Below are 23,601 nucleotides of genomic sequence, written 5' to 3'. Positions count from 1 at the left end.
CGCCATTTAAAATCGCAAACTGGTCTTATTTCATGGCGGATGCTTTTGCTACTGTATGAATATAAATTCATTAAAAATAGAAAAGTCGACTCAAAACAACCAAAAATCAGCTAACGACTTGAATAAGAAACACCTATATCTAATATTGTAGTAAGAAGATTGTCTATCTTTAATAATTTAGGTTAAAATACCTTTTATAGAAAACAATCGAATCTTTTCCACCTAATGCCAAAACTATTATTTTTCACTTCTCTCCTTGTTATATCAATATATTTGCTGAGGCCTCACATTTGTTCATTCCCTATTGACAGAGGACGTTGACAAATCATTTAATGATAGTTGGTTGATAACCATATTTTGGTCAATCAGGATTTGAACTTTTTCCTTCAGTTATAAACCTACATATATTCACCCGCATGGTTCAAAACATATCGAAATTCTTACCGATTTCAGATGCCTCTTCTTATGTACGAAAGCTTTATCTTTTGTTGATAATAAAAAGATTCTGGGATTACTACTAAATGCGTATCTGGATGAAGCTTTTCAATGAGGCAGTAGTGTGTCTTTAGTTTTGCTTCCCAGGGGATCGCAGAGCAATGGGTCCAATCGAAATAATTTTTATTTTTGCCGGGTTTCTCGGCTTGTTGATTTATGTGTTTTTAATTTATAATTTCAATTATTGGAAGAAACGTGGCGTCGAAGGTCCACAACCCAGACTACTATTCGGAAATTTTCCTAGCATGCTCACTCAATCGCGCCACATTATTTACGATGTGAACGATATTTACCGGTAAAATTGGCAAAATGTGTGATTGTGTTTTGAAAATATTTATAATAAATTAAATTAAAAATTTTTGGCTACTTTTTCTCACATGAAGTGAATACAAATCGAAGGAACGATTCGTGGGTGTATTCGCTCTACGGACTCCCCAGCTTGTAGTGCTCGATCCAAAACTATGTCAAGAAATACTAGTCTCAAACTTCCAAAGCTTCCACGATAATCAGTTTGCCAGAATGGTGAGTTAGCTACGATCAGCATTATCAACGACATCATTAATGCCTGCTATTTAAGTTAAATTTTGTTTAAATAATATCAGTGTTAGCAAAGTCAATGAAATTTGTAGAATTAAAATTTTATACTAAGCAGACAGGGCCCTAGAAGGTTAATTCGCACCTGTGGTGAAAATTATGCAGGCCCACTATTATCCGCCAACTAAATATTTGAGCCCAATAGAAAATACCGGATCTGGTGAAAATGATCTCCTTCTGCCTTCATCTTCTCAGGATTAAACAATACAAAGGTATACCACATACCGCGTGCTTTCGAGACCGGTTAGTACTTTTTAAAGTCCGTCTTAGTGTTCACATTTGTTGGAAAGGCGTGGAGTGCGGGGGATTGGAAGTGATCATTTCTTTAACGGACCCATTCTCAGAAACTACTTAACCTAACGCCTAAGATCCGAAATACCCTCCATTCCAAGACCTGTTCAAATAAAATTAATAATAGTACATTACTATAATTACTAGGGCAGTAAAACCCCCTTAAGTTCTTCCTAGACTCACGAAATGCAGCAATGTAGGCTACAGCATAGACCATGATCCTACCAAATTTAGTGAAAGTCGCACCATCACTAACATAGTTATAATAGATCAAAGCTGTCGCTTCTCTGCAAATTCAAGACTTTCAATGTCAATATTACTTGAAAGTTGATATTCTCACATAATATATGCAAATATTACGTGCTACATACTCAGAATCTCTTTACAAAAGAAATCCACAAAACCTTTCATTCCTGCAACGTGTAGCTTCCGGTTTCCCGACTTGACAAAACCCTGTACAGAACCGGTAGAAACAATATACCCCTCGAGTCCATCATTATTTTCATAAAAGACTCATCCTCCGAGTAGCTGTCGGCAAAAGCAACAAATTAACTAGGAATATCAGTCATCGCCTGAATCAGCTTTAAATACCAATACAAGTTTCTACAAGTATCAACCATTTCCATATTCCTGGGAATATCTGCTCTGTAATCAGGGCGATAATATCAATCAGGATAAATAAGGGTAAAACCAGAACCGCTGAAAATGCGAATAGTATTTTTAGTCATGATACCACAACATTCAGATACGCCCTATTTCCTTAATTCTGGTCCAGTAATTTCGATGTGAAAATTACACTATGCTCTGGCGAGCCAAGTGTCGAGAATGTCGATAAAATCATGAAAATCGTTTAGTCCTACCGTCATATAAGCCCTGTTTGACCATGACCATTGCACAAGAAAACAAGTCGGAATACCGGAAGCTCACGCTTCGGGTATAAAGGTTTTGTGTTCATCTTATGTAAGAAACTTCAAAGCACATTTTTCAATCCGTATATATAATAGCTACAAATCCAACATATTCCTTCATATTTTTCCAAACTACAAGGCATACGTACATATTAGAACCATATATATTATCCTCACCCTAAACAAACAAACTGCCTATCTCCGATTTACTTCGTTCGCAAAAGCATTCATATGTACAAGATATACAAATGACTAAAAAACTAAAACCAAATAATTCTCTACGGCCCCATTCATATTCATATTCAAGGGAGGTCCTTCGTGTGGTATTGACGAACTGATATGTTATGATGACGTCATAAATGTTGTAGAATGCACAAAATTCACGAAAAATATTAAAGTTTCACCTCCCATAACTTTGTTAATAATAGTTGGTTTTTCTTCAAGGTTGACCATGTTGTGCATTATATTATCCCTTATCCCCATACTGAATTTTGTACTTCTAGGATGAAAATAAGAGGAGTTGCCGGGTAAATTTCTAAAGTGTGGAAATATACTATTATTAACTTTATTTGTGAAAATATCGGAACCGGATGTATTTTGAGGCCTAGATTTTATAGAGATGTGATTTTTTCAGATTTTTCGGCTGGATAGGTTCTGAGAACGAGACCTGTTACACTTTTTGGGGGTCATATTTTGAGCCCCCACTCCCCTATGTTTCACCCAATATCAAATATGGAACCAGTTTCGAAAAGTACTAATTGAGCCCTTTCATTTGATATCCCAAATGGCCACATTTGATGAAAAAAATGTTGCTCCTTCCATTCACATGTATGGGGAGCCCCCCTTTAAACTCTACACAAAATGGCGCCACTTACTGCATGTAAAGGGAACAACAGATCACACACTCTCACCAATTTTCGTGACAATCGGTCCAGCCGTTTCCGAATAAATCGGGTGTGACAAACAGTCAGACATACAGACAAACAGACAGACATCGACTCGATTCTAATAAGGTTTTGTTTTTCACAAAACCTTAAAAACGTTTGAATAAGAATGAACTCAAAAATGGAATAAGGCTGAGCTCGACAAAAAGCTCGATGTATAGTGCACGAGTTAACGCAAAAAAAACCTCATACACAGAATTTTCACCTGCCAATCGCAGCCAATCGACTCATTTCTTAAGCGAATGACGATTAGTGATAAAAACTGAAACACTTACCACAATTTGAAGCGGCAACGGACGGTGCTAACGATGACCAAGCCAGGATTGGCAACCAGGAAGGTTTTGTTGTGTGGTTGGTGGAATTGACAGCAAATCATCTACTATGGACTACTTCCTTTGCAGGAAATTTTTAATTCGCACCTGTATTGTGAACAATAGGTCTTAAGGGTGTAATCGCCCAGAAGCATCCAGCTCTAACCAATAAAAGGAAAATTGTTTTCAAGACAACACCCAACAAACATCAATAATAACTAGCCAGAAGTCTGGGGAGAACGTTGGGAGATTTTAATGCACCCACCTTATGACCCAAACCTTTCGGCAAATGGTTACCGTCTATGAATGGAAAGAACAGATTGTCTTTTAACTAGACAGAACCCTAGTATATTTAACCGTTTGTATCGATATTTCGGGAGCCAGTTGCTTACAATCTAACAATATACCCGGGTTGTTCCTAATTAAAAAATAATGAGCTCTTTTTATTTATATACAAGGGCCAACCGTAAAGTTTAACACCAAAAATAATGATTACGATCTGTTCCTGCGTCCGGATGGCTCAAGTGGTTAGAGCGCTGGGCTGTAGAAGCGGAACGCCGCAGTTCAAAGCTCACTGGTGGCAGGGGGATTTATTATCGTCACTGGATGTCGGATACTAGTCGCCTCAGTTGTGAATGAGTACCTGAGTCAAATCAGGCGATCCGGGCGAGCACAATGCTGACCACATTGCCTCCTATAGTGTACTGTAGTGTACCGTTACGGTCTTAAACCAAGAGCTCTAACACACTTCAAGGCCCTGATCCAATATGGATTGTTATACCAACGATTATTATTATTATCTGTTCCTGTCCATAACGAACTATTTTCCCCTCAAGAAACACTTGTGAAGATCGACGGCCCTCGATTTTTGACAATCGGAAGCGGCATCATGCAATTACCTTCAAAATGGCAACAAATTGCCGAACAAAACCGCGCATATTTAATTTGAATCGGATCACTCTAACTATCCTAAATAAAACCTTCAATTTCCTACAAAATTATTGGTTTCTTTTACTACACCGAATACTTTAATCTTCCCAGTTCATAGGAACGTCGCACGACAGTAAAACATTCTGCCAGAAAGTTGATAACTTCAACAGTAGAAGGAAACATTCGTTTTTATTTCGCATCTGGCAAGTTGTCAGAATTTGATGTTAGAATGTACTTACTCTCTCCTGGCCTAAGCTTAAGGAGTAAATCCCCTTTCTGCGTGCGTCTTATACGGTTCACGTGTTCACCCAGGTCCAAGAGGGAACTGTCTGTTTCTTTCCGTAAGATTTCCGCATATGTCAGGTTGCTTGTTGATTTTATAATCAGCGCATCGGGCCGCGACCTCTTTTGTGGCCTACCTTTTCGCTCTATTTTAGTCCAGATAGAGTCACTGACGCGTATTTCCTGTTGGTTTGAGTATGCTGAGCAACAGGTCCTGGTGATTAAACTTGATAGGTGATGACAATAGCTCATAGAAGGTGGGTAAGAGGAATTCAAGAATCTATTATCACGTCCATTAAGCGGGATGATCGAAGCACATCAAGCATAAGTCTCAATGAGGCCTTACTCATATTTATGTTAACAGTTATCTCATACCAACAACGTTCATTGTCTTAGTTGACTACAAGGTAAGATCCTTGTCGTTTGCATGTTCAATTGACCACACTTCACTTTGATCTAAGCTTTTCATGTTTGTTGTGTCCAGATAACTCGAGTGGTTAGAGCGCTGGACTGTCGTAGCAGAAGGTCGCGGTTGAAATCTCACTGATGGCAGGGGGATTTGTTATCGTCACTGGATGTCGGATACCAGTCGACTCAGCTGTGAATGAGTACCTGAGTCAAATCAGGATAATATTCTCTGGCGAGCGTAATGCTGACCACATTGCCTCGTATAGTGTACCGTTACGAGTTTGAATGAAGTGCTCTAATAAACTTTAAGGCCCTAATCCAATATGAATTGTTACGCCCACGATTATTATTATTATTTTCATGTTTACTGAGATTTGGCGAAATCTCTAATAATTCATCATTAGCCGGAGTGTGCGAATTCCACAAGCGTTCAATGAAATTCTTTTCATCTGCCTCCTAAGAAACGCTTCAACAAATTTGCATAGGTTGACCTTTCCAAGGTTTCAAGTATACTTAACACATCTGATGGTCAATCACCATCATCATTGTTAACGGCGCAACAACCTGTATTCGGTCTAGGCATGCCTAAATCAAGAACTCCAGATCTCCGATTTTTGCGCCGAAGTCAACCAATTCGATATCCTTCATCCACATCGAGCAGGCGGCGCGAGATCTTGAGCAGCACATCAATGAAGGCAAGACAAAATATATGGTGTCAATGTCAGTACCAAAAACCAACCAACTAACAACATCAAACTGCACTGGCCAAACGGAAAGAATAAATATAGTAGACTACAACTTTGAGACCGTTGATAATTTCTCCTATCTAGGATCGAAAATCACAACGGATAATAGCTATGACGATGAAATCCGCGCACGGTTATTGGCTGCCGACAGATCCTATTTCAGTTTGCAAAAACTGTTCCGCGCGAAACGTCTCACCAGCTCTTACTGTACAAAACAATGATCTTACCAGTCCTCATGTATTCCTCGGAGACTTGGGTTCTTAACAAGAAGAATTGCAAACTCTTGGTCGCGTTCGAGAGAAGAATCCTCCGAAGAACTTTTGGCCCCCTACATGAGGATGGATGATTTCGTAGCCCACATAATGACGAATTCTATGAGCGATAGCATGACCGTCCGGTTGCGGATAAAATTCGGCTCAATAGGTTACGGTGGGCGGGTCACTGAACCCGTATGGATGAGGATGATCCAGCCAGGAAAGTCTATAATGGCAATATCTATGGTAGAAAAAGAAGACGAGGCAGACCCTGCCTGAGATGAAGCGATCGCGTAGGTCACAACACCAGACAGCTTTTAGGGTATCGAATTGTTGGACCTCGGCACAAAACAGGGATGTCTGGAGTTCCTTATTAAGGCAGGCCTAGACCGGATACCGGTGTTGCGCCGTTGATGATGATGATTGTCAGAGGAGATTCTGGTTGGTGTTGTTATTTGTGGTCGGAGCTCCATGCCAACGAGGTAGTAATCCGAGTCTATATTGGCCCTCTATATGTTCTGACATTAATTAAAGCTGAGAGGTGGCGGCATTTGATCAACACGTGGTCAATTTTGATGAAAGTGGTCCCGTCTGGAGAGGCCCACGTTTGTTTCTGGACCGCTTTCTGCGCAAACCAGGTACTTTCAACAACCATTTCGTGTGACAGTGCTAATTAATGATCAATAACAACTCTAATTTGAAGTATAATAATTCGCGGACATGACACGAGAATCGAATGAATAATGCCAAGGTACTCCGACAATATGATGTAGGCAGGTGTTGATAAAGGTTTAGTCTTCAAGTGACGGGGACGAGGGGGGGTTACTTTCCATGTGCTTCTTCCATATGGCAACATAGAAGGAGCACTAGCGCAGAATAGTCTCAACTTCATCTTGATATATATTGCGCCGGATGACATCCAGTTTGGTGCCCCGTTCGGAAAAACGACGTTTCCTTGATATACAAATTGATCGACGCTTTCGATGTTCTACCCATCAATGCAGGTTGAGGTGCTTGGTTTTGTTGGTATATATCTTCAGTTCAACTCTACTTGCCTCATCTTCCAAATCCAGAGCCAGATGTCATCAGCGTAGTAAAGGTATTTGAAAAAAGATCATCCATTGAATTCCTCCACGTCTTCCGGACAAAACAGCATGAAAAACATCCCTGACAATAAGAAGAAGTACTATCCATGATAACATGTAACATTTTCGACCTCAAATTCCTCTTATATTTTACCTCGATGCAGCACATAACATTTAGCGTCGCTCTGATAATGGCTATTAGTTTCCCCGCAATGCCTCTCTTGAGTAGAATACTTCAGATACACTCCCCGTTCACGCTGTCAACTGCTTTCTCGAAATGGATGAAGAGCAGGTGAAAGAAAGATCAAACCTCCACGTATTGTTCCAAAAGTAGATTGTTTATATGTAATGTAGGAGGATCCAGAGCCTGCTCTCTGTCGATCAAATTTTCGAGATATTCTTTGATGCGTTCCAGGATGATTTTAGTCATCTTTGCGACGATAGGGAGCACACTGGTACCATGAATTGTCATATTCAAAACAGGGGCCCTTGTTTGGAATCTTAACGATCATCCCCTTCCTCCACTCTCTACGAAAAGTCTCGGACTGCCAAAATTTCCGTATGAGTGAAAATATCATATTTATAGTAACTGTGAGTGTGACTCCTTTCCGTATCCGCATGTTACGGTGACTAGCCATTTCGTCCACACGATTAATAAGCGGAATGAAATCTTTTTTCCACCTCTTCAACTGCTCTTCCTCGTCGATGTGGACTCGACCGTTAACGTCCTCCACATGATCATCAAAAGATTTACGACCACAAGCAATTTCTTTTGTAATGCGGTATACAATTCTGAAATCATTGCACACTACGGCATCTCCCACTTCTTTAACCAGCGCAGTAACGAATTCTCTTTTGTTGTGGCGCACACTACGCTAAACACAAGCGGCACCCGAGAAAAGAGCAAATCTGATGGCTGCCCAATTCCCATCGATATCTCAAGCGGGTTACTCAGTGTATCTGCGGTCTAGGTGGATCATAAAGATGTTCAATATTGAACATGAGGATTGTAGCTCCCCAACCCTGCAAGAAGTTCGGACGCAACACGCACGACTCTGGCTGGGTGATAGAGCAAACATATGTTATCAGTGTTGACAAGTCTTAAAGGAAAGATGGCATGGTTCGTTGAAGATAAGCCAGCGTAAAGAACATCGCTGATAACAAGAAAATATAGCGTTGATGACGAGATGTAGCCCTGGCCGACCGCGAGATTTTACTTCGGTGCAGCACGTAATATTTTCCACCATCACATGTCACTCTGACAATAGCCATTAGTTTCTACAGAATGCACCTATGCTTAGAGAACTCAAGTCAAACACCTTTACCAAATCGATGAAGAGCTGGTGAGGCGGAGATCTGTACTCCGCGTGCTCTTCCAAAATCACCCATAGAATATTGATCTGTTCAATACAGTGTCGACCAAGGTTTCGAAATGTTACTTGATGCTTACCAGGAGTGCCAAACGATGGCACGTACGCAGGATTATCGCACATAGGGGTTCATGGCAAACATAAATATATAGGGAGGAGACTATGTGAATATTTCGAAAATAAATTTGCTAAGACGCTCGTCAAGTGTCTTGCCTGAATCGGCTACTATCCGAGGCAGGACCTTATATCACTAAGGCCGCGCTTTGGACTTGAAGTGGCATAATCGTTATTGCTTGTTGTTGCTTTTCACCACAATACTTTCTCAACATCTGTAGGATCTGCTGATTTTAATAATTTTAAGGGTTTCATGTTTTTTAGCTTTTTTTCACCTACTCGATTAATAAACGATGATTTATTTTCAGATTCACAAAGATCTTGATCCAGTAATAGCTCTTAATCCATTTATTCTTACTGGGTCCGAATGGAAAGATAAACGTGCAGAAATTACCCCAGCCTTAACACCTAACAGAGTGAGTAACGTGATCATAATTTTTACATGAGAAAAAATGATCAATATGATAAAAAAATATCCATAATAGATTAAAGCCAGTTACCCAATAATGCAAAAAGTCTGCACAAGGATGACGGAATATTTAGATGTGGAAACGCTGAAACCTGTAGAAAGTGGATTGAACGCAAAAGAGGTACATACTGGAATCAATGCATTGAATAGTAATATCTTGGGCATAATATTGCAAATGAATAAAATAGAAAAATTAGTCCATTTATTGGATATGTGCAAGGACGATTCTAAATGCTCGTAGAATTGAGGGACGGACTGATACGAAGAGAAGGCGAAAGTATTCCGCGATAAAATATAAAATATTTCTAGAATATGTCAAAACCCAATTACGTAGGAAGAAAGCTTATCTTTTTCTTACCTTCTTTGTCCACTCTTAAATAAGTATCTTCTCCATAATAATAATAATACTCTTTGGCGCTACAATCCATAATGGATCAGGGCCTTGAGGTGTGTTATAGGGCCCATACACTATCAAACAAGTTGCGCAACGCAGGGTGTTGTGCAATAATTTGCTAATGTATGGGCGCGTTTGATGCTTTGCGCAAATGTTTGACGGATTTCAAACATGTTTGACATCTTTTGCGCAACGGAGACGCTTGCGCAACGCGATGTCCTGTGTATGGGCATATTGTGCTTCGTTGCGCAATATATTTCTGCCGATGGCTGAAATAAAATCTTCATAAGGGTAGAATTTCAACCTCATCCCTAGAGGGGGTGGAAAGTTTACGGGGGAGGAAGAGGAACTCGATGCGCCCAACACCATTACAATGTTATGGCCATTCAAAATGGGGTTCCTTTTACTTCAGCATGACCAAGTTGAATTTCCAAGGTTATCCCGCGAGGAGGGCAGAATGGGGAGAAAGATTTTCTTTTTTTAACCTCGTTAAAGGACAGCGGCAGTCATCATCCCTTTAACCGATAAGGTTTAATTTTGAGCCCTATTTCCGCAGTGATAAAGGATGCCGTCTCTCTCAAATTCCTCCCGTCTAATGGCGGGTATTTTAATATCATCATGGTAAAGTTGAGTTTGTCAACCATACCCCCGGACAGTAAGAGTGTAAAGAGGATATATAGAAGGAAAAAAATATTCTTCCTTTCCATTTCTCTTAAAGTTACAGTACCTCGAAAAAGGGCTAGTTTCGAATCATAAATAAGCTGTTAGAGTAATTATGGCCCCAATGTGGAAGGGAGGCTTGAGAGGACTCCACCCGCTTACCCTACTACCTCTCCCGATAACAATACAGATAGACGCATTACCATTTTAATGGCATGTTACTCATACCGTTTCCAACTTATAACTAATGTTTGAACAAAATTTCACTAAGTGTATGGGAAATGCAATTGCGCAACGCAACGTTGCGCATCGCTCCGTTGCGCAATTTGTTTGACAGTGTATGGGCCCTATTAGAGCACTTCATTCAAGACCGCTCGCCCGAGATTTTTACCCTGATTTGACTCAGGTGCTCATTCGCAGCTGAGTCGTCCCGTATCCGACATCGAATCACAATAACGAATCCCTCTGCTATCAGTGATGTTTGAACCGTGACCTTCCGTACAACAGCCCAGTGCTCTAACCACTGAAAATTATTGGACTGATTTACACGACCATTATGATATCAGTCATCAACGGCAGATTTTTTTCAAAAAGCATTCGTCAGCTTTTTCCATCGGCCCATCAGTCGTTGCGGCATCACGATCAGTTTAACACCATTCAGTCTGATGACAGAATGATCGTGCCGCCGATCGAGTACATACTAAGTTTCGAGGTTTCCCACACAGATGGCGCTAGCATCGCATTTAGTCTACTTTATATGTTTAAAATTATTGTTTTTTACTGTTTGCACATCTGTCCAACAATAAACTGTCATAATACCAGACCAGAAGACATTAAACGTTAAAGTTTTCTCCATCGAATTGTTACTGGCAATGAGCAATGGGTACACTCTGAAAATCCCAAATGGAAAAAATCGTGGCTTTCACCCGGCGAAGCATCAACGTCGTTTGGTGGGACCACACAGGGATCGTGTACCATGAGCCGCTGATACCAGCCGAAATTGTCAATGGGGATCGCTATCGACAACAACTCGTGAATTTGAATTATGCATTGCTCCAAAAACGACCAGAGTGGGACACGAGACATGAACGAGCGATATTTCAGCGCAGCCATGCCTCGTATTTCCTTTGTTCGGGACACCATCAAAATGCTGAAATGAAATGTGCCACAGCGCCCGCCATGTTCACCGGATCTGGCTCCTTCTGATTATCAGTTGTTCCGCGTTGTTGGCGCATGGCTTGGCTGAGCTACACATGACCAATTTCGAAGAGATGTAAGATTGGTTGGATGAATGGTTCCGGTCCAAAGACGCATCTCTTATTGTCGCGGTTTTTAAGGTTTTGTGTAAAACAAAAGCTTATTAAAATCGGTTTACTGTCTGTCTGTCTGACGGACATGTCCACCTGTCTGGCTGTTCGTCACACGCATTTTTCCCGGCGACTCTTGTAGCCACTGACGCCAAATTTGGTGGGAACTTTGAACGCTCATTGATATAGTGAGTTAAACCATTTTACGACGAATTTAAAGGGAGGTTTTTTTCACCGAATGTAGTCCTGTAGGATCTCTATGGGAAAGGTGTCGATTAGTACTTTCCGAAGCCCGTCTTAATTTTGACATTTGTTGGAAAGGTAGGGAGTGCGGGGAGGGGATCTTGAAAAAATCAGGAGGCTTCCACTATATGGTGCCTGGGCTCCGAAATACCTTCCATATCGATAACTCTTCAAATATAGTTAATAATAGTACATTACTATAATTTTTATCTGAAATAATAACAAAAAACTTGTTGTTTTTTTTTTGTTGGTGTGGATATTTTTTCCTGCAAATACCGATACTTCGGGAACCACTTGTTCAGTGCTAACAACTTGTTTTATCGTTTGGCGGGTTTGGTAACATGAGGCCGAGCGCTGTCATACAGTAGAATTACTTTTTCATACTTCTACTCGTATTTTCACCGTTTTTTGCGCAGTGCTCGGTCCACTCGCATCAAATAAATTCGAATCGGTTCGCCTGTAATTGTTTAAATCGTAATTGTTTCAATAGCTCATAATAAATAACATCTACCTGGTCCCACCAAATTCACAACATAACCTTGGCAGCGTGTATATTCGGGCGAGCCAACGACGCAGAAGCATGACTAGGCAATCCTCATGGCTTTGTCTTCTTTGGGTTTCTAGAACGAATGCATGTTTCGTCACTTGCCACAATGCGATCAAGAAAATCCTTCCTTTTTCCGTTGGAGCAATTGTTCATAGGCGAAAAAACGACGCTCAACGTCACTTGATTTCAAATCCTAAAGAGCCCAAGTTTCTTGCTTTTAAGTCACTCCCAACGCTTGCAATGCTTGGAAATGGCTTGGTAGGTAACTACTTCATCGAGCAATTCCTCCGATTTCGCGTCTTCGAAGGGTTTTGACTTCCCCTCATGTGGATAGTCATGAACATCGAAATCACCGTCTTTAAAGAGATGGAACCATTCACGGTACGTTGTTTGACTTGGAGTAGCATTTCCTTAAATTTTTTTAGATCACGTTGCGCTTCAGCCGCCATTTTCTTTGAATAAAATAAGAAAAGCAACACAATTATTTGGAACAAAATCAGACCTTTCACACAACTAAAAGTATATGACGCCATAATAAAATCCCTAACGTGTCAAAGCTCTTCGTTTGTCATATATCTCAGTTTGGTTCATGATTCTTTATATGTCAAAATCGGCCAGCAATTACCGCTGGAGCTATCTATTGACAAACGGAGAACTTAGTTGCCCACCTAACAGTTATGCACCGAGTATATATGTACAATTAACATATTTTAATCTGAATTTTATATTGAATGTTTATTTTAGCTGGCAACAAAATTTACTACTGAAGTTGTAGCGAATTGTGTTTATGGTTTCGAAGCCGAGGCGTTTGAAGATGATGAATGCCAGATCCGAGAAAGGGGAACGAAACTTATCAATCAATCATTTGGAACCCAACTTTACTTTGTACTCGCGGCATTCCTTCCTAATATAACGAACATTTATAGACTGCAATTGGTTAAACCTGAAAGCGAAAAGTTTTTCACTGATCTAATGGAAACGGCGATTCAATTAAGGAAGGAAACCAAAAGTGATCGAATTGATTTTCTTAACTATCTACTTCAGTTGCAGGAGAAAAAGCATTTGTCTACTTTAGAAATGGCTGCGCACACAATGACATTTTTTCTAGATGGCTTCGAGACCTCGAGTGTTTTAATATCGAACTGTTTACATTTGGTGAGTAGCTGAATATTTTTACAAATAATATGGTTAAAGTATCAAGCTGCTATCTGACACTTGCATCAACTTCCACGCTCCAGATAGCAGAATGGGCTAGAATAAAATTTTATATTATATTTACATGGCTGCCATAAACCGTTATGTGGGGCATAATGAGTTATTCGCACCTACAAGCCATTGTCCTCAGTTCCTAGCAATAGGAAGCACCTCGCCCCATGATTTTCTGAGAAACTTGCACTCTTCTTCCATTGTTCTGCACTATATAATTCTAAGGCGGCTCACCCACCGGACATTTTATGATAGTAGGTTCCATTGTATGATATAGTCCGCAATTGACTTGTCGTCAAATCTCAATGTTTGGTTCATCCCCTGCCACTTTCACTTTCTGATCAATACGTCCACAGATATCTTACCTATACCCCGACGAAGTTCGAGACGGGACTTTATAAATGCGCATGTAGCTTATTGCGTCGGTGAATTTTTTTCGACCACATTAGAAACTTTGTGAGCAGAAATACTCCGCCTTTGGATTTCATGTTTTTAATTTTGAGTGCTAGAGGTTGATCCTCAGCCCACTTCAGTTGTTCTTGATTTGAATACCATAAATATCTCTTTGGCATGAGGTATCGATCGTACAGAAATATCCAGGACAGCGTAAAACCCTAGCAACAGTACTCTGCCTTGGGTTTACATTTGTTCCATATCCGTCCTTCATGAGCAGGACTAAACAAACGTATTTGTTCATGCATTGCAATAGAAGTAGCTCCTCGGGATCAAGTCATATAACATAATTTCTCCTTGAGTTGTTGATCCTGTTCCCCACTTCACTCTTGATTTTAAAATTTTGAAACTCGTTTGCAGATTTTGCTTGTAACGTAATCTCGTTACCAATTAAAACCACCTACTCGATCAATAAATTAAAAAGAACGGGGCACTATCATCCTGACTCCATTTATTACTATCCATTACGACTTTTCCAACTGAACTTGTTTCGGTAGTATTTCCAGCTCGATCATTATTCTGTGTAATACTATTCTAAACGAACAATAGATACGCATACGATGTAATATTCTCAGCATTTTGCTAATATCGCTGGTAATTACTAGTCTCAGATTTAGATTCGAAATAACCTTGGTAGTCCTCGATGATGTTGTCTTTCAGCCATCGGTCGATTGCTTTCACCAGCATTTTATAACACTTTCACAATAATGAAATTCTTTTATAATTTTCGTAATTTGCGAGCCCAGTCAACCTTTTTACACATTGGACATTTTCCACCACTCATCCAGATTTTAATGATTAGTTTATACTCGACTGGAGCCTGGTTTTGAATTTGATTTATGTACTACGTTCCGCCTTACTTTAGGAGCTATACTGCGATTCCTTCGATTTAAGGAGCTTCGTACAATTTTAAATACGATAGTCTGTCTTTACCTCATATAGTCGGTGCTATGGGCAAATTGCCATCATTTGCGTCATTTGGAACGCCAAAGAATTTTCCCTATGATATCGCTGAACCCATGCCGATTTTATTTGGGTTGCGTCGCTGATGCATGTAATGTATTTTTTCACCAGATATAGGCATGTCAAGTATCGAATGAAATGCTTAGGTTAGCACTTTTCGAAGTTGGCAATAGTATATCAACTTTTTTGGAAATTGACTAGAAACCCCCTTAAGTTGACCTAAGACTCTTAAAATTATGTGATACTGGTCAAAATTGTATTGTTACTAGCCTTGTCATAATAGTTCAAACTTGTCTCTTCCGTGTAAATTTACATTGAAGGAAATAAATACGAATAAATGGAATATTTGTGCACTTAAATGTTCTAGGTATTTGAATTCACAGCCATATTTCAAAATGATTTCGTAAAACTTTACAATGAGCGGACCTAGAGGTGGATAAATGAGACTCAGGACTCTAATAATCGTTGCAGAGGGTGTGCGCCTGGCAGCTTAGAAGGCTCATAAGGAAACAAAGCTCGTAAACTATACATCAAACCTATGCGATAGATACTACCGTATTCCCTTCGGATGTTCTGTTCTGGTCATATCGATCGGCGATATCTTCCCTACTATTCATTTCCTAGAAAGAAGATAATCTTTTTAATGCGCAATACAATGGACTTGCGTACATATCTTATCTTATGAAAATCATACAATTAAGTGTCACTAAAAGTGCACATATGTACCTCCGACTTAAATTCAATTTTTATGAATGCAAGTGACGTTAATAATAAGCACTTGCAACGCAAATAGTGTCTTTTGCAGTTCTTAAAACGATTTTATTCTAATTAATTTCATTCAAAAATAACAGCTGAAAAAGAAAAACGACGCCAAATTGCCAATGACGTGAAGTATCAACAAACTATCATCAGTGGCGCATCGCAATAATTCAATTTTCCCAACTTTTTTGCGTGCCGCATTGCGCATCGGACTTGTATATTGCTTGAAATTTTACGCAATGAACTTCTTTCTTTTTCTTTCTCCTTCTGTGGCTGACATCCGATTATCCGAAGATTTTTCATGACACCATCACTCTTAATATCAATCAGAGACTGATAGAATCTGTAAGCCATAAACAGATTTCACCTGTGCAGATGCATTCAACTTAATCCAATAGCGGAATCAGTAAAAAGCAGAGTATTCAAAGTTTTGAATGTTCGTAGTCTTGGCGGTTGCATTTAACAGCTTGACAATTCTACACGGCTCTAATCAAAGCCGGTTCTTAGCAAGAAAAAATGCTAAATCTTAGTTGCGTTCAAGAGAAGAATCTTCCGAAAAATGTCCGAAAGGATTGACTATGAGCGATACCATGACCGTCGGGTTGAGCACAAAATCCGGCTCAACTGATTCCGGGGTTGATCCATTCCGGAAAGTCTATAAGGGTAATACCTATCTATGGTAGAAAAAGCAGACGTGACAAACCCCGCCTCTGATGGAGCAGTAGCTTAAGCCAGGACGCGAGACAGCTTTTAGGGATATCGAATTGGTGGACCTCGGGGCAAAACCGCGATATCTGGAGTTTCTTATTAAGGTTGTTGCGCCATTGATGATGATCATGAAATTCGTTAATAGAGGACATTTCCCGCTTAATGTCCATTCGCTTCCTTATCAGACTACTTGGCAGCGGGTCATTCCAATTCTCTCCGTGCTCCCGAATAAACTACATTAACACCTTGATGCTTATTACGATGGGAGTTAAGATTCTTCTCGGTTGCAAGACAAAATTTCCCCACAGCACCTTCTTCAGAACGACATGGCTGTCATTAACCTATTTTCATAAAATAAGAAGCATCCATATCGCTATCCCACGACGATTTTACGATTTATGATACGAGGAGGAGGAACATGCTGTAAATTTTAATTACCAACATCAACGTTAACTACCACCTCAGCTGCAGTGCCAACCGGACCAACTACCAGAAATCGATTGGAACTCTATTCAACTAAATTTTCCACGGATGCATCCATAACAGGTCGTATTTTCGTAATCTTCTCCTTTAACCTTTATTACGCCTCATCTAGACCGAACTCGCCATTTTAAGCTCGATAGGCGTGTCTTAGCAAATGAGCTCTCGACAGCTCGAATTATATTACCACTCCACGGTGGAAGGATTTCTGGCAACTTTTCCCCCATGGGTGCGTTATCGGCCGCAGATGCCTTCGTTTCGGACGTGATCATAATATAATACGCGACAGATCCAATGCATCATCTTTATCTTCATTACTGTGAGGCTGTATTCATTGCGTTTGGTAATTGGCCAACATTTGCAACCATAAAGGATAGAACACCATTTTATTCGAATTGCTCGGATACGTGCAGTAATTTCATAGCGCAACATTGGCTGGAATCGCCGCTACTGACAGTGATAATACCAACTTCACTGGGGTCGCTTTTGAAAATTCTGTTTTATTCAAATTCGGTCGGAGATCGTTTTACAAAAAGTGTAATTTGACGTTTGGGCAAATTACCTATAATCACCTTTTTTTTTAGGTGCTACGAAAACATCATCTCAAGAACACCATTTAGTAAAATCTTTAGCAACATTTCAGCTCTCAGTATCAAACCAATGCGACCTGTAATAATTCGGGTCAACCAGATACAACGGCGTTTTATTAATCCGTCCAACAGGCTTTATAACCTCCATTATCAATTTCGTCAACTTCGGCAGCACTAAAACAAACGTATCCACCATTCATGTCAACTTCAATGCATGTATTAACCGCGCGATCTGCGCTACTTGCGATGTCAAAAACAGCACTGTCCGCTTACAAACTTTGAAACTGCGCTTCTAAAAACTAAAGAAAACCCAACCCGAATGAAATTCCCTAGGTTTTCCCAATGATTGCTCATAAAATCGGTGCGTATCTTTATTCAATTTCTGAGCCAATAGATACAGCAAAATAGCATCCCAATCCCTTATGTCTACATCCAGGTTTTCCAAGGCATGTATGAATTCTAAAGAAGTGCCATATAATTTTCTAATGGCACATGTCGATTCTCCTATCAATTCCTACAGGCCAAGAAGATTCTTAAGTTGAAATGATGCTAGATTCCGCTTAATGAAATTCCATAATTTTTATGCTTATACTAAACTGAATCTGTTAAAAATGCGAAATAATCTCTTATTTCCTGAGAGCATATTTATGTTATTACATAAACCATCGAGACCGCCTCCATTGAAATTACTGCGTAAATTTGTAAATAACATCTACCCTGAGGCTCCACTCTTCCCAACACTCCAAATAATAGAATTAAAGAAGGTTTCTCCTGTGTTGACTACAGAACAATTTATCAAACAAAAACACACTGAAGAGCAACTGATTCCCGAAATGTTAAAAAATATGCTTTGAGGCCAGAAAAGGCGCAACTTAATTTAACTTAATTATTGATCAATTCAAAATCATTGTGACTTCAGCATTACTATAACCGAATACCTCTAATTCACTGGTCAAACCAAGCTGGTTTCAACAGCTTGGACGAACTAGCGTTTCCTCTAAAACAAAAACTTCTTCTATAAAACTAAATCAATACCTGACTGCCTTTCACGCCAAATTTATTCGGAATAACTAAATATTCTCTCAATTGATTTGAACAATTCAAATACCTCGGCTCAATGCAATCAGCCAATGAAAAACTGCGTTATGAAATTGCTTCTCGCATTAACGCAACCTGGATGAAGTGGCGTTCCACAACTGGTGTTCTTTGTGATCGAAGTATCAACGACCGTCTCAAATCTAAAATTTACCGCAATGTCGTCCATCCTATTGCTCTCTATGGTTCTCTATGGTTCTGAGTGTTGGCCGACTAGAAAAGAGAATCAATTGCGTCTTGCGGTAATGGAGACGAAGATGTTGCGGTGGACTAGTGGCGTGACATGGTTTGATCACATCCAAAATGAGAATATCCACGATCGTTATGGGGTTGCACCGATCTTGGAAAAATTATAAGAGAGGCGTCTTCGCTGGTATGGTCACGCAATTCGTGCCAACGATAATTCACTTGCAAAGATTGGTCCGAACATCGAAGTCGGTGGTAAACGACCAAAAGGCAGACCGAAACAACGGTGGTTTGATACGCTGGATGGGGATTTAAAAGCCTCGAGATTGCACCCAGATCAGGCATTCGATAGAGCTAAATGGGGAAACCGATCACGACGAGCCAACCCCGCTTGTGAGCAGGGCAAAGGCTGAAGAAAAAGAAGAAGATTTGACAGGAATGAAAGCTCAAAGTGTAGCCAGGGTAAAGTGTAACAGTTCTCATTCTCTAATCATTGAATAAAACTTCGACAGCACACTTATATCAAATATGGGCCTCAAAATGCAATCCCATATCTGATCAGTTAAAATTAATCATACTTGATTACTTCACTAAAGAACAATTTGTATAATTTATATTGTTTTGGAAATACTAACGCGAGTGGACTATTGTCCAAATGTGCTCGCCGTGAAAGCAGCTCCTGAAAGATAGTATTAGTGGTGTACTATCTTTCATTCATGCACCCCACATTCATCATTTTTCATCATAAATTTATTAATATCTTGAGCGTTCATAGTAATTTTTCCTGCCCGATCGCATAGTTGGTTATTGAAATACATAACAATTTTTACACCCATCTCCAAAAACAGGGGTTTTTCTTCTGGCAGGCTAGAGGGCGCTAAGATCATCTTACAGAAAAAAAAATAAACGGCATTTTAGCGTACAGACTTAACTAAAGTCCGCAAACTAGGATTGTTAAAAAATATTAAAAACTAAATTTTTAGTACCGTTTTAAACTTCTTTTTATGAATGTTAGTGTTTTTTTTCGGCTTTTTCAATGAATAAAAAAACAACTACTGAATGAATCGCAATTATCCTAATTTGCGGACCGTAGAAATAGGTTTTGAATAAGTCGTGAAAATTTCAAAGAATTTCGTTGGATAGATTTTGGGCTATGGTGATAGCCGATTTTCAACATGCAGTTTCGTGAAAACCCCATTTAAAAAGTAGAATGCGATCTTTTGCCATAAAAACTTTATTGACCATTAATCTGCTATACCTAATCCATAAACCTTTGGTTTCTTCAAGAAATTCATGTACAGCCTTGGCTTCAATTCTTGTCTTTTTAGTGAAGTCACTCCAACATCGTTTGGACCGATAAATACAAGCTTTATTACGGCGATCGACGTAAATCTGGCATGTGACTTATCACGTGTTTAACACTATAATTTCCGAACGACCCCGAATATCAAAAAATCACATCGCCCATATATTCTACACTATATCTAGATACAACTGATGCTGAAAAAAAAGTTCGATTTCGCGGATCCGACACACGGGATGACTCCCTTAAAAAAGCCACAAAAGCTTCCATACTGAAGCGCTCAGTTTTCAGTCTCTAATATCAATAATCTACCTAATTTCACACCTCGATCCTGACAAACCGATCCGCAATCGATTATAAGAAACGAATATTCGCCCTGCTCTGCTCTCAGCGGAATCCCGATAATATGTACATCGATTATTCGTGTTTCTGACTAATTCGTACAAATTTGCCGGTCTCTAGAGTAAATTTTCTGTTTTGTTTGGGATATAAGGGATCCACATCGACTTGATCTTGGACCAGATCAAATAGAAAGCAACTTACTCCCACGTTTTTCGGTCCACAGACCCCTCCTTTGGGGATAGTACCGAAGTATATAGAAAGAAAGACTAATTGTTTCGTCCAGGGCAGAGGCAACTCATCAGACGCTGCCTCACCTAGGGGAAAATGCTTCCTTATATAATCGATCGCATATAATTCGCACCCTTGTCGTGTTTTTGCGATTATACTAATAAAGGATAGCTGAGTGGTTAGAGTGCAAGGCTGTCGTACGGAAGGTCGCGGTTCAAATCTCACTGGTAGCAATGGGCTCCAGCTGTGAATGAGTACCTGAGCCAAATCAGGGTAATAATCTCGGGCGAGCGCAATGCTGACCACATTGCCTCCTAGTGTACCGTTACGGTCTTGAATGAAGTGCTCTAACACACTTCAAGGCCCTGATCCAACATGGATTGTTGCACCAACGACTATTATTATTATTACTAATAAAGGAGCGTTTTCCACCTGTTACCGCTTTCCGTCACGCTGCTCCCGGGGCAGAAGTAAGGCAGCGTCTGATGAGTTGTCTTTGCCCTGGACCAAACCATTAAGCTTTTTTTTTAATTTTCCTTATTTTGCGCTCTGGATAATTCGTAAATCCTATATTTCATATAAAATCAGTTCCTTAAATATATGAATTACGCTATGTGATTATATGTAATATATTTTTATATATTTTAATTATCTTTCCATCAAATTTCGATGGACTTCCTTTAAGTTAATTTACCCGAAATATATTCATGACACGCATCTATCTTTAGTTAGCAGATCATCGTGATATTCAGCAAAAACTTCGGGACGAGATAAATTATGCATTTACTTCCAAAGGAGGTCTCTCGTATGAAAAACTTCTCGATCTATCTTATTTAGACCAGTGTATTAACGGTAAATATGAATTTCACTTGTAAAGTGTAAGATTTTTGAAAAATTGCTTTTAGAAACACTTCGTCTTCGAACACCGTTTCCAAGTGGCAATAAGCTATGCACTGAAAGCTGTGAAATCAGGACTAATAAAGGCAAAATTATCAACCTAGAGAAGAGCACAGTAGTTATGTTGCCATATGACTGTTTCCATCACGATCCTGAATACTACCCCGACCCGGAGAGGTTCGATCCAGAGCGCTTTAGTCCCGAAAACGGAGGAGTGAAAAAGTATAAAGATATGGGCGTTTTCCTGCCATTTGGCGATGGACCGCGAATTTGTTTAGGTGAGTACAGTCTATAAATTCATTCGTAATCTTTGTACTGTAATTCTGGAAATCATGCTAATTTTCTTTTTCTTTTTGCTTTCTTTTTTTCAGGTATGAAATTTGCTTTGTGTCAATCGAAAGCTGCTGTTGCTGAGATTATCCGAAATTGGGAAATAGCAGTGAATCCTCAAACAAAACCTGAATTCGTTATTGATCCAAAACAGTTTCTATACGTCCCAGAAGGAGGTACTTGGTTAAACTTTCGACGTATCACTAGTTAAAAGTCTATCATAAAACGGGCACAGACTTAAACATGACGATATTCTCATCAAATCTGTGGAGAACATAGAAGTGGTTCACATAAATTACCATATTCGGCATTTTCAAAATACAGCAACTATTTCCATTCTTACAAACAGTTTTTTTATATTCACTTTATTCATCATCATCAACGGCGAGACAACCGGTATCCGGTCTAGGCCCCTTAATAAGGAGCTCCAGACATGCCACTTTTGCGCCGAGGTCCAACAATTCGATATCCATAAAAGCTGTCTGGCGTGCTGACCTACGCCATCGCTCCATCTTAGGCAGGGTCTGCCTTGTCTTCTTTTTCTACCATAGATATTGCCCTTATAGACTTTCCGGGTGGGATTATCCTCATCCATACGAATTAAGTGACCCGCCCACCATAACCTATTGAGCCGGATTTTATCCACAACCGGACGGTCATGGTATCGCTCATAGATTTCGTCATTGTGTAAGCTACGGAATAAAATCAAGTCGAAAATAAAGGTTTTATGTTCGTCTTATGTGAGAAACTCGCTATGCAGGACTTTTCATTTGTACATAGCTAAGAATATAAAATATTCCGTCACATTTTGCCAAACACCAAGATTCACATATATAAATACAAATCAACGACATAAATGCTTTTTTTTTTTTTTTGGGGAGTAGGGTAGGTGAATGCGTTTACGCACAGAGTGTTGGACTCCCGCAACAGCACGCTGGCGGACTACCAACTAAACACCTCCTTGTCATCAGAGAACTAGCCTAGAACCGTTTGACACATTACTTCGGGCTAGCCCTCCCGCTCTCCCGGCTTTGGGAGCCTTCAAGTCAGGGAATTCCCTTCACCAACGGGAGGGGAGGGGAGGAAGGGAGTTGTTAGTTCAGGGAACCCCTTACCGTCCGATCCCTCTGCCGGTCGAGTTCAATCTTCTTCGTAGTAAGAAGAGCCAGAACATAATGCGCAATACGATTTCAGCTGCCAGCGCTCTTCAGCATCTCTCGCACAATGTTATCTGGAGAGAGCTCCCCTGTGTCTGCATAAAGTTGCTGGCGGAGGCCGTCCCACCTCTCGCAAGAGAAAAAGGTGTGTTCAGCGTCATCCGCCACTCTATTGCAGAACACACAATCAGGAGATCCCGCTTTCCCAACCCTGTGCAGGTAAGACTGAAAACCTCCATGCCCACTTAGAAGTTGGGTAAGGAAGTAATCAATCTCACCGTGCGTTCTGTTCAACCACGGATCTAATTTGTCGATGAGCCGCGCAGTCCACCTGCCCCTTGGCTCATTTTGCCAAGAAAGTTGCCACTCGTTAAGGGTGCGTTGACGTTCTTCACGGGCAACCACTTCTCTTAAGTTTTCGCTCTTACGGCGATAGATAGCTTTGCGCTCCTTGGCAAGGAGGGCAACGGGGATCACTCCCGCAATCACCATCACAGCCGGTTCGGAGACCGTGCGATAAGCAGACGCCACTCGCAAAGCTCCCCGCCTCTG

At 40.2% G+C, this 23,601-nt stretch overlaps 1 protein-coding gene across 1 annotated transcript; it reads left to right on the top strand.

The window, feature by feature from the left end:
* Window positions 1-564: 564 nt before the first annotated feature.
* LOC119659290 (probable cytochrome P450 28d1) lies at window positions 565-22,232 on the top strand. Its single transcript, XM_038067302.1, has 8 exons — window positions 565-790; window positions 879-1,017; window positions 9,041-9,148; window positions 9,218-9,322; window positions 13,097-13,507; window positions 21,394-21,517; window positions 21,571-21,840; window positions 21,934-22,232. Exons 1-8 carry the CDS (start codon window positions 597-599, stop codon window positions 22,101-22,103), a joined length of 1,521 nt encoding a protein of 506 aa, XP_037923230.1. The 5' UTR covers window positions 565-596; the 3' UTR covers window positions 22,104-22,232.
* Window positions 22,233-23,601: the final 1,369 nt, after the last annotated feature.

The sequence above is a fragment of the Hermetia illucens genome, chromosome 6, assembly GCF_905115235.1.
Source record: "Hermetia illucens chromosome 6, iHerIll2.2.curated.20191125, whole genome shotgun sequence".
In the NCBI taxonomy this organism is placed as follows: domain Eukaryota; kingdom Metazoa; phylum Arthropoda; class Insecta; order Diptera; family Stratiomyidae; genus Hermetia; species Hermetia illucens.
The sequence above is the reverse complement of the archived record's forward strand: the minus strand, read 5'-3'. Positions and strand labels throughout refer to the sequence as shown.